Source organism: Dryobates pubescens, chromosome 20 (genome assembly GCF_014839835.1).
Source record: "Dryobates pubescens isolate bDryPub1 chromosome 20, bDryPub1.pri, whole genome shotgun sequence".
Taxonomy (NCBI): Eukaryota; Metazoa; Chordata; class Aves; order Piciformes; family Picidae; genus Dryobates; species Dryobates pubescens.
In genome coordinates, this window is record NC_071631.1 from 16,872,500 (window position 1) to 16,884,645 (window position 12,146).

Here is a 12,146-nt window from a genome sequence, read left to right on the forward strand (position 1 = left end):
TGAATTATTGATAGACTTTGTCTTGGGCTGAGTGTAGGAATGCTGAGCACAGCAGGGCTGGGGGCAGGGCAGGGAGGTTTCATTTTCCATGTGCCAAGGATGATGATTTATGCCCACACTGGAAGAGCAGTCCCTGGGTTCAGACCTTCCCCTGCAGCTGCTCCATGTGGGGTAGGTTGAGCACTGTGAAGGTTTCCACCTTTGCCCATTTTGAGCACAAGGCCAGTGCCTGCTCTGCCACAGGGTCTGGGGCTTAGCAGGCTGATGAGTGCCAGGGTCTGATACCTCTGGCCCCCAGATGCCTTCACCACACCTTCCCCTTCCTTCTCTGCTCTGTGCCCTGCGTCTTCAACTCAGCACTGCAGACCACAGCTTGTGGGCACCAGCTGGGAAGGAGGCAGAGGGCTGCAGCCCTGTGCAGAGCAGGGCCTGGAGCATTGCCTGTGCTAAACTTAGTGGTGTTGCCTTTGGGGCAGAACACAAAGCTGCTGGTGTTGGAAATGAGTGCAGCTGCCACAGAGCAAAGGTTTGGGGCTGGGGAGGGGTGGGATTGGTCAGCCATGTGTCAAAGCAGTTACTCACCAGTGAAAAGCTCTTGCCTTAAATAACTTCTTCTCACTTCCAGATTCCAGATTACAGAAATGCAGTTATTGTAGCCAAATCTCCTGATGCAGCTAAAAGGTAAATGGGTGCTTTACTGCCTGGTTAAAAGTAACTTGGGAAAGGTTTGGGGTGATGGGAAATACACCAGGAAAGATATGGGAGAGTCACAAATGGATCAGCTCTCTTCCACTCCCTGAAAGGAGGTTGTAATGAGGTGAGAGTTGGTCTTTCCTCCCTAGGAGCAAGTGGTAGACAAGAGGAAATGGCCTCAAGTTGCACCAGGGGAGGTTTAGGTTGGGTACTAGAGGAAACTTCCTCACTGAAAGGCTTCTCAAAGACCGGAGCAGGCTCCCCAGGGAGGTGGTTGAATCCCCATCCACAGAGGAGTTTAAAAGACACAGGGATGTGGTGCTGAGGGACATGGTTTAGCACCAGCCTTGGTAGAGTTAGAGAATGGTTGGACTCGATGAACTTCAAGGCCTTTTCCAACCAAAATGGTTCAGTGATCTGGTCCCTAAGTCCTTTGTGGATGGAAACAGGATGGACACGGTGTAGGTGGGCAGCTGAATGGTGCAGTCCCACCCCTGTGGGAATAAACTGGAGGTCTGTGCAGCTGCAGAGCTAGGTTCTTCCCTTGGTGCCAGGGTCAGACCTGCTGCATGAGTTTCAGCAGTGGCTGACCACCTCAGCAAGCACCCTGTGGAGGAGTACCAGGAGAGCCCTGCGGTGGAGCCAAGGGGCAGAACGGGCTTTGGAATATTGGGGAGGATTGAAAAGTTGCTTCCAGCGAAGCTTCACGCTGGGGAGCAGCCTTTGCTCGCCCTGTTGGGTCTGGGAGAGGTCTGCTGCACCGGGCTGTGAAGATGCATCAATGCAAATCTTCCTGACATGCCGTGGTCGTCCTGCAGGGCTCAGTCTTACGCCGAGAGACTTCGCCTGGGGCTGGCGGTGATCCACGGCGAGGCTCAGTGCACAGAGCAGGACATGGACGATGGAAGACACTCCCCTCCCATGGTCAAAAACGCCACTGTGCACCCTGGCCTGGAGCTGCCCTGTAAGAATCAGCTTCTCTTTGGGCACCAGCCACGTGGTTTGGGGGGAAAGGGCTGCTGGCTTGGCTGTGTAGGAGTAACCAAGCTGACGGCAGTTGGACCGGCGGAACTTCTCTGGTGGGAAGGTCGCAGGAGAAGGCACAGAGGGAGCATCAGTGGTGTTCTCCTTGGCTCTGCCCACTCAGCAAGTGCCAGGTGACAAACTTCTGATGAAGGTGGTGCCTTTGTAGCTCTTAGCAGCAAAATTCATGGAGCCAGTGAAGCAGGAAAGAAATGAGTGTGACTGCCATGGGAGCAGCCACTGGGGCAGGCTGCTGCCCCCACCGTGGAGGGGGAGGGCTGCCTCTGACTTCTCCTCTTGCTGTAGTCATTCCTAATGCTGGAAATTTTCTTCACCTTGGCAGCAAGGTGGTTGTGTTCCAATCTCTGTTTTGAGAAGGTCTTGAGGTCTATGTGGCTTAGGGTGAAGAGGTTTTCTGAGAGCAGGGCTGAGCTCCTTCCTCTGTTCTTGCCATCTGTTGCAAAGCTGCTGGTTTGAGAGAACAGAGCAAAGAGGAGGGGGAAAAGGAGGAGGAAACCTGTGTTCTGAGAAATGCCAGCCCTCCTGCAACAGCAGCAGCCAAACAACAACGGTGCAGGCGAAATCCAGCTCCCCCTTGGAAGGATTTCAGCTGTTGGGAGGATGGTGGTGGGACAGAACTGAGTGCAGTGGCTGTGGGAAGCGCTTGTGCTGCTGCGTGTGGTAGGGACTGATGGCTCCATCATGCAGCCAAGCTTTGTTGTACCAGCAGTGGTGAGGGCTGCTGATAAGTGTCTTCTGCCTCTTTTGAAGTTCAGAGAGAGCATCCAACCAGTTTGTGGGCAGGTTGTGAGGGGAGGCAAGTAAGACTGTAGGTGTTTTCTGTTACCCCAGTCATCGCTTGCTACGATACCACCAGTTAAACAATGCTGGTGAGCCTCTGCTTGGGCCTTGGGGGACAGGTGGGGTTTGGGAATGTAGTTTGGGACTTCATCTTGATTGGCAAGGGGAATTTTTCACACCCTTCCAACAAACCAGGAATTTGCCTGGTTGCTCTTGGCCTTTCCCTTCCCCTCCCACACTGAAGAGGAGGCTGTCCTCCCAAATATCTCTAGCTGACATTTATCTGCTACCAGGGCATTGATGTGACTGCATTTTTATTTCCTACCTTTAAGGAAGCTCATCTGTGGGAGCTTGTGCTGCTAGAGAGCTCCATAAGTGATGGCCCACACAGAAGTCTGGCCTTGTCCAGTTCAGTTATTGGCCCAGTGGAAAATTCTTTTCAGTCCTCAGTTATGCAAACACAAACTGGTTTGCTGTGTCTCACCACTTGCCTATTTTATCTCCTGCAGACTGATGACCTTACATTCCTGCATGCCTAAGGCACACATGGAGCACAGTCAGGCTGTGGGTGAGATGTGGGGTGGGTGAGGGGGCAAACTTGTCCAAAATTCTCAGTAGAAAGTTGCTTTTTCTCTCCCCTTTTCTGTTCTGATGGGTAGCTGGGTTTGAGTGAGCTGAGCTCTGTTACTGGAGGTGCAGGATACCAAGGTAATACTTGTCCAGAAGCAGACTGCGAGCTTCTACTGCATCCTGGTCGTGTCACAGCCTCTTGCCATGGAGCTGCACTCTGCCAGGCAGAGGTGAAAATGCAGCCAGAGTGAGGGATGGCAATGCTGCAAGTCTCTGTTCTTATCCTCTCTGCTGTGCCTCCTTTCTTGTCTAGTTCAGTCTTGGGGAAAGTGTCTTCCCATCTCAGGTGGCACAGGAACCAAGCCCCTTGACCAGCTCTTCCTGCTGTGTGCCCCTCACCAGCAGTCCCAGTGGTGTAAGGTCTGATGGCAGAGGGAAATCTTCCAACTGGCTCTTGTCAGCAGAAGTGGTGGTGATTTGGGGGGGGGGCACTGGAAGGAGTGGGCTTGGCAGCCAGATGTAACCCTGCTGGCATTTGACAGCTCCCACCAGGAGTTTTATTCCTGTCCAAGCTAGATAATGAGCTAATAATTAATCTAAGCAGGTAGGTAGTGCCTGTAATTGAAATTTATGGTCTGTTTATCTCTTGTGATGCTTGATCTTTATTTTATTGCAACCCCTCTTCCTTCTCCTGAGAGCATTTTGCCTTCAGGATGTAGATGTGGCTTTGCATTTGAGAGGAGCCTCAGAAATCACAGTGCAGGGGAGGCTGGGCAGCCTGTGCTCCAAGGAGCAATTAGCTCTTAACTCCAAGCTAGCTGTGACCTTAACTGCAAAGCCTACCAGTGAGTGGTGTCACTTGGCTCAGAGCAGAGCTGTTGCTCACTTTCTGTGTACACTTTGTGTAGGCTTCCAGAAAAGCAGGCTGGGGAGCAGGTTGTGGAGCTGGGCAGCAGCTCTCCACGGGAATCTTTGGAGCTGTGGTCCTTAAAATTGCTTTCCCTGGGTGTGAGTCACTCAGCCCAGCTGGGCTTGCACTCTGGGCATTCCCAGGCACTGAGGAGTTGTGGGGATAGTTCTGGAGCAGCCTGCCCTGCAGGATGGGGAGTTTCAGGTAGGATTTTTTTCCCTGACCCAGGAGGGTCAGGCAGGCTTTTTGACAGGCAATGACTTCTGGCTTGGTGCTGCTTGAGGATTATATTGAGTGCTGCTTGAGGATTATATTCTCTTCTTAAAGAGAAGAATCTTGCTACCTAGTTGTGTCCAGAACTCCTTGACATTTAAGAAACCTCTGGGGCCAGAATCCTGGAGAGACCTGAGCTTAGGAAGAGGAGGGATGCAGAGCACCTTGGTAGGAGGCTTTGCTGTGCTCCCTGTAGAAAGGATAAAATCTTGGTGGGCCAAAAACCTGTTGGAAAATGCTGGCTGCTCCTCTCTGCTTCAGTGGTCAGAGCAGCTCAGGTTATCACCTAGTGGCATATGGATGCCCACCACTGAGTTCTTTCCTTGCTGGGAGTTTTTGCTGCCTTCACTCTACAAACCAGCACCCTCTGGCAAGTGAGGAGTTTGCCCCTGATGGACACAGCAAAGTCTCTGGCCTGCATTGGAGGCTGATTGCTGTTTGGTGCAGGTCTGGAAACTGTTACATCTGGATGCTGTCAGTGCATCCACATCCAGATTTTTTCATGCTTCAGGATAAAGGCTAAAGGCTGCTCCACAGGAAGCTTTTGCATGAGCCATGTCAGTGCAAATTTGGGTCAGGAAGGAGTGGATCCTTAACTTCCCAGTGCATCTCCTCAGCATGTGTCAGACAGCACAGCTCATCAGGGTATCCTTCTGCTGCCAGTGGCTGGTTGTACTGAGCTCGCAGATCTGAGCTCCAGCTGTGGACTCTGTCCTGTTCTTTCTGTTAATCCACTTCAAAATAAATCAGCAAATTTCCTTGTGCAAGCTTCCTCTAAGCCTTCTTTGCCTGAGCAGGTGGTGTTAAGGTTCTTGCATGCTCTGAAAGCTTTGTGTGTGTGTGTGGAACGTGATAAGCCCTATGAAGAGAGGCTGAGGGAGCTGGGGTTGATCAGCCTGGAGAAGAGGAGGCTCAGGGGAGACCTTCTTGCTCTCTACAACAACCTGAAGGGAGGTTGTAGCCAGGTGGGGGTTGGTCTCTTTTCCCAGGCAACCAGCACCAGAACAAGAGGACACAGTCTCAAGCTGTGCCAGGGGAGGTTCAGGCTGGATGTTAGGAAGAAATTCTACATAGAGAGAGTGATTGCCCATTGGAATGGGCTGCCTGGGGAGGTGGTGGAGTCACCATCACTGGAAGTGTTTAGACTTGATAGGGTGCTTGGCTGCATGGTTTAGTTGATTAGGTGGTGTTGGATGATAGGTTGGACTTGATGATCTTGAAGGTCTCTTCCAGCCTGGTCTGGTCTATTCTGTTTGAGAGGAAGCAAACTGCACTGCAGGTCTCAAATCCTTCCTATGGACTCATGAGGCCAGCAGGTGAAAACCTGCACCTTGTAAGGCTATGTGGCCTTTGATAGGGGCAGCTCAGAGAAGCCCATTTGTTGTTCCCAGTATGAGATCCCTCTTGTTTTACCCCAGTCCTGCTCTGGAGCATGAGGAAAATCACTGACCTTTGCTGGTTTGTGACTCTCCTCGCACAGGGATCTGTTAGAGGTTTGGATTTGTGTACTGGGAGGGCTCTGAAGTGCCCCCCAGAAACTGAGAGTTCCATCTTTGTGCAGCAGCACTATTCATGTGAGGAGGAAGATGATGGTTACACCAGTGGTTACCCACTTGTGTGGGTGTCAGGATAATGTAAAGCACATGTCTGTATCTGGGCATCAATGCAAGATGCAGTCAAGGGCTGAGCCTCTCGTGTGGCGGAGCTGTTGTGGTTTGACTCAAAGCTAACTGACCTGAGCTTTTGTTTTCTTCTTCTGCAGTGATGATGGCCAAGGAGAAACCACCAATAACTGTGGTTGGAGATGTTGGAGGAAGAATTGCCATCATTGTGGTATGAATGTGATAGAGAGGAGGGTGGGGTGGCTTTCTCCTAGCATCTTGAGATGATTTATCCCAGAGGGTGGGAGGGACTGCCAGGGTAGTGAGGGGAACGTGGTTGTTACCACTGTTCTCTCCAGTTCTGCTGCTGGCTGTGGTTATTTCAGCTTACAGTTAAAAGCCCTTCACACTTCAGCACTTTCATAGTATCATAGTATCAGTCAGGGTTGGAAGGGACCACAAGGATCATCTAGTTCCAACCCCCCTGCCACGGGCAGGGACACCCCACACTAGAGCAGGCTGGCCAGAGCCACTTTAAACCCTGAAATCTCCTTGCTCCTTTAAATCTACAAATGTCATGTGCCTGCCAAGGACTCAAGAAACCAAAGATGTGCAGAGAAATCTCCCAGAGTCCTTAAAAAACCCAAACTCACCCAACCAAAAGAGCTTGCTGAGCCTCTCATTCTTGCTGTGCCCTGCTGCGGTGTGAGTAATCAACACACAGCTACTGTCACTGTGAAAATGCCACCTTGATGAAGAGAAGCTCTGGTTGTGCACATGCATAGAATCATAGACTTGTTAGGATTGGAAGGGACCTCAAGGCTCAGCCAGTTCCAATCCCCCTGCCAGGCAGGGACACCGCACACTGGATCAGGTTGCCCAGAGCCACATCCACCCTGGCCTTAAAAGCCTCCAGGGATGAGGCTTCTACCACCTCCCTGGGCAACCTGGCCTACCTTCTCTCCAAGGCACAGTCTGTAAATCAGGGCAGTGGCCTTCACAGCTGTAAGCCATGCATGTGGCTGTCCATGCAGCTGGAGCAGGCAGGGGGCACTTTAGTCAGCTCTGTGCTGACCCAAAGCTGCAGCACCTTGCAGGTCCACTCCTGCTCTGCAGGCATTGGTTCAGCTTCTGGTCTCGAGCTTCTTTCTGCCTGTTTGTTTCTCCTCAGGATGACATCATTGATGATGTGGAGAGCTTTGTGGCTGCTGCAGAGATTCTGAAGGAGCGTGGAGCCTACAAGATCTTTGTGATGGCCACGCATGGGCTGCTGTCAGCAGATGCTCCCCGTCTGATAGAGGAGTCCTCCATCGATGAGGTGAGGCTGCTCCCTGGGCTGCAGAGCAAGGGCTGCTGGCTTGATGGAGGGCACCAAACCCCACAGACTGATGGGCTTCTCCTGCCACACAGCTCATCTCTGAAGTGACTGCTTTCATCAGATGCTTTTGGTTAGCTGGCTCTTCATGGAAAAAAGCTCACCCGAACCCCCTGTGTGATGAGTGCTTGAGGTCAGATCTGCTCCTCTGTGTGTGTATCTTTTCTCCCCCACTGCACAGATATTAGTCACCCCTGCCTGGGCACTTCCCTCACCACAGCTGGGTGCATGTGACTGCTTTCTGAGTGCACAGACCTTCTGTCTGTCCTTCTGCCCCAGCCAGTGAGGGGCTGTTGGGTCCATTCAGAGTGTCTTGAGTGATTCAAGCCTCACCCTTAGGAGCACATGCAGGTCCTGTAGTGTCCAGAGAAGGGCCACGAGGATGAGCAGAGGGCTGGAGCACCTCTTCTGTGAGGACAGACTGAAGCAGTTGGGGCTGTTCAGTCTGGAGAAGAGAAGGCTCCGAGGTGACCTAATTGTGGCCTTCCAGGATCTGAAGGGGGCTACAAGAAGGCTGGGGAGGGACTTCTCAGGTAGTGATAGGACCAGGGGGAATGGAATGAAGATGGAGGTGGGGAGATTCAGGCTGGACATGAGGAGAAAGTTCTTCACCATGAAGCCCTGGAATGGGTTGTCCAGGGAGGTGGTTGAGGCCCCGTTCCTGGAGGTGTTTAAGCCCAGGCTGGATGAGGCTCTGGCCAGGCTGATCTAGTGTGAGGTGTCCCTGCCCATGGCAGGGGGGTTGGAACTAGGTGATCCTTGTGGTCCCTTCCAACCCTGACTGATCCTATGGTAAATGAACCAGCCTGTGTGGAGGTGACTGCTGTGGGGCAGTGGTTATGCCAGTGCCCTCTCATGTGAGGGACAGATTGGCAGTCACATGGGGGAAGACCATGTGCTTTAGTCTTTGTTTTCTAACGTGGAAGGATTGCTCCCCCTGAGCCGTGACAGCCAGTCCGCAGCACCCGGGGAGCGGTAGGTGTTCGGTGAGGGAGCCTAGCAGCAGCACAGCTAATGGTCTGTTCTTTCTGGCACTCTGTAGGTGGTAGTAACCAACACAGTTCCTCACGAGGTGCAGAAGCTGCAGTGCCCCAAGATAAAGACTGTGGATATCAGTTTGATCCTCTCCGAAGCCATCCGACGGATCCACAACGGCGAGTCCATGGCCTATCTCTTCCGCAACATCACCGTCGACGACTAGACCTGGCCCTGCCCCTCTCCTGGCTTCCACAAGAGAAGGAAACATGCATGAAAAGGCAATACCATACATTAGAGGCATAACACAACTCTTTATTCGTGTAGGGGCATGAGGGTTTGCAGAGTCTTGAGCCGTGAGATCTAATAGGTAGAAATCAACCTGACCAGCACTTTACAGGTGAATAGAAGCAGCCGCTGGCAGTGGGGGAGGATCACATCTGAGCAGAGAGAGGTGGAGCAGTGAGGTGGTGTGGAATTCTTAAGTTGCCTTTTTTTTTTTTTCATATACTGTTATTTTTATTTCATAGTGTGCTCCCCATTGCCCTGTAGTTCGGGGAAAGAAAAGCCAAGTAGCTGTCAGCTTCTGAGAGGGGCCTGGAGCCTGCGCACCGCTGCGTGCGGGCAGCGAGAGGAGACGGCCTGTGGGGTGAGCGTGCGGACGGGAGCGCTGGGCTGGACCGCTTGCTGCTGGCAGACCTGGTCAGCAGAGCAGCTCCATGCCAGCTGAGTGTCCTCTCAGCTCCTGCACAGCACAGGGAGGACTTTCATCAGAGCTAAGCTAGCGGAACATCCAGACAGGGCAGCTTAGGGCAGCCTGTTCCCTGGGCGACTCACCCCCTGGTGTCGGGGCGCTGGGAGCCAGCTCGCATGTGTCTCCCGGCAGGGCAAGGGGTGCTAGTTAGTGTGCTGGTCTTTTCATTTTGGGAGCCTTGGATCATTATCTGTTCTTCAGTGGCAAGTCATACGAGGGTCTAGGTCCCCACTTGAACGCTTGCCTGCGCTGCAGAAGCAGGCACAGGGTTTGGAGTCGCCTGGGGCTGATGAGTTGTTGTGTCAGAGTCTCGGGAGGGAGTTGGAACAATATCTGCCTCTTAATGCAGCTGTGCTCTCCAACAAAACACTAACACTGCAATAAAAAGCATAGGATTTTTCATTGGTGGTGCCTCCTGTCAACCCTGTGCTCCCTCAACAGCTGCTGTGTCAGTACCGTGGTGTTGCTGCTGTAACCAGGCTCCGTGGGCAGCCTCCAGCTGCCTTCCGTTGGGAGGTAGGACTCACTGCGTGCTCCTTCCTGGAATGAGACACTAATCCTTGCCTGGAGGGGGATGCTTGAGAAAGCTGCAGAAGGTGCTCTGTCTCCAGGATGGTAAAAGAAGAAAGTCCCAGAATCTGACTGTAGAATCACAGAATGGTTTGGGTTGGAAAGGACCTTAAAGATCCTGTAGTTTCAATGCCCCTGCCCTGTTGCCATGATCTTCCCTCTTACTGAGGCCAGCAAACACACTCCACCACTTTCTAGCCTGCTGATGTAAAGGACAAACTCTGCTTGGAGGCTCAAAAGAGCACTGCTGACGCTTGCAGGCAGTTGTTCAGTTTTGCTTATCCTTCAGCTTCTGCCTGCATCTTGCTCTTCCATTTCAGCATCTGGAATGCACAGGATGCCAAGGGGCAGGCAGTGGCTCTGTAAGCAGGACAAGCCTTGAACACCAGGCAAACAAGCATGTCTTGTCAGGGGGGGGTTCTCCTGCAGAGCAACATCATGTCTTGTAGCTGGTGAGGGTGCACACAAGCCCAGAGCGGTTGAGTCATCTCCAGTATCCAGCACAGATAAAACCTCCAAGCCAGATCCTGCCAGGGCTGTGCAAGGCAGGATCAGGCCTCAAGGCTGGTGATGGTTTCTCTGCCTTTTCCAAGCGCTGTCACCAAGTCTCAGCTGTCCCCTGTGACCACAGTGTGGCTCCTTGGCCTGGTGGAGTGGCACAGTGCTCTAAGTGCTCCTGAGCAGGCTGACAAGTGTGTGAAGTGCTCACAGGTGTCTGTGTGCCCCCTTCTAGGTCAGTGCTGGGCCATGCTCTTCACACTGGAAACCAGGGTTGAAATTTTGTGCAGTGTTGCTTTTTTCTCTCCTTTAAACTGCTTGTCAGACCTTCCAGGAGCAAGGCCAGGCTCTGTGAAGTGCTGTTGTCCTATCCAGGCTTGGTTTTGCTGGGCTGGATTTGGGTAGAAACTGTCCAACCATGGCACTGGTCAGCAGAGGGTTCTGCCAGTGTCCCCTGGGTCATGCCCAAATCATCCACAACCTGAGTTCTCCTCAGGCCTCACTTCAAACCTTACCCTGACTGGAAGGCAAAAGCAGTTGGCAAAGCTGAGGCTAGGAGATGTTGCATTTCAAGGTCCCAACCTGCTCTAGGGAAGCTGGCAGCCTGTGTTCACTGGGCCCTCAGGTCAGGGGAGGTGGTGAGTTAGAGCTGGTGTACAGGAGAACACAGCATCCATCCCATCTGACCCAGCCTGGACCAAGGTTGCCATCACCTCAGCATGGAACCTCAGCACTTTCCTTCTGTCCCAAGATCCTGCCCCTGCTGTTGCCGTGCTGGCTTGGGGGTTTTCCAGCTTTTTCTGCTGGTCATGGGTGCTGTCTTAGCAAGCTTGAGCAGCCTCTGGGTGTAGCTGAAGAGCTCCTGAGCCTACAGCTCTGCCAGGTAACAGAGCTCCGGCTCAAGCTCCTTCCCACAGGGTCAGCTTCTTGCCTCAGTATATCTTGTTCCAGTCTCTTAATCTTTCTACTCCCTCTTTGAATTCAAACCTCTCAGCCTGGAAAAGAAAAACACCCAGGGAGCAGATCTGTGTGGTTTGGGTGTAATGCTTGGAAATGGCTAGCTTGTAACTTCTTGAAGAGCAAGATCTCTCTTCTGTTTCCTGTTTGTCCAGCCTTGGAGATTGTCTTTGAGTGCCTCAAGCTATCAGTGTTGTGACTGTGGGAGGGTCTGACCTGGAGCTTTCTAAGGGAGAAGAATCTTGTTGATTATTTTTGGGAGTGTTTGTTTCATGGATTTCTCAGCTTCAAAGATATTTTTTCCCCAGTGTCTGAGCATTTGACTTCCCAGGTTTCTCTGGAAGCATGTATTGGTCTGCATTCCTTTTTCCCTGCTTACATGGCTCTCTGCTTGCAATCTATGTGCTGATGTGGTCAGCAGCAGCTTTCCATCGTTCCCAGGTCCAAGAGAAGTATCAGAGGTGTTTCCTTGCTGGGCTTGGCCTCCTCCTGGAGGTTTCCAGATGGGACCAGGCTGTGCAAGAGGCAGGGATCACAGAATCACAGACTGGTTTGGGATGAAAGGATCTTAAAGATCAGAGAGTCATAGAATGCACTGGATTGGAAGGGACCCTTGAAGCTCATCTTGTCCACCCCCCCTGCAGTCAGCAGGGACATCTTCAACTAGAGCAGCTTGATCGGAGCCCCAGGCAACCTGGCCTTGACTGCTTCCAGGGATGGGGCATCCACCACTCTTCTGGACATCCTGTGCCGGTGCCTTACTATCCTCACAGTGAAGAATTGCTCCCTCATACCTGATTTAAATCTTCCCGATTTCAGTTTAAAGCTGTTGCCCCTCGTCCCATCACTACATCCCCCCTGGTCCATCCTCCACACCTCCCTACGCGTGGCTCCGCCCTGGACAGGGCCGGCTCAGGCTGGGAGGAAGCCGCCGGTCCCCAGGCATGACCGCAGCTGTGGTCAGCGGGAGCGGTTCGGCTGTTAAAGCGGAAAAGGCTGCGGGGAGCGGCCGGGGCGGGGAGCAGCCGGGGCTGGGAGCGGCGGCGACTGTCGCCTGGCAACGGGAGACGCTAAAGTGTTACCCACGGTACGCAGGGGCACGCCCACAGCGGGCTCCGCCAATGGGTGGCGGGGACGGGAGGATGC

General features: G+C 52.8%; 1 protein-coding gene across 2 annotated transcripts in view; it reads left to right on the plus strand.

The window, feature by feature from the left end:
* Window positions 1–9,593, plus strand: part of PRPSAP1 (phosphoribosyl pyrophosphate synthetase associated protein 1) — a 29,746-nt gene extending 20,153 nt beyond the window's left edge. For both annotated transcript variants that reach the window (XM_054170721.1, XM_009897929.2), the window contains 5 exons: window positions 626–681; window positions 1,512–1,657; window positions 6,033–6,103; window positions 7,043–7,189; window positions 8,289–9,593. In XM_054170721.1, coding sequence (XP_054026696.1) covers window positions 626–681; window positions 1,512–1,657; window positions 6,033–6,103; window positions 7,043–7,189; window positions 8,289–8,447 — 579 coding nt within the window. In that variant the 3' untranslated portion in view covers window positions 8,448–9,593. The remainder of the gene's footprint in view (window positions 1–625; window positions 682–1,511; window positions 1,658–6,032; window positions 6,104–7,042; window positions 7,190–8,288) is intronic.
* The last annotated feature ends 2,553 nt before the right edge of the window (window positions 9,594–12,146 follow it).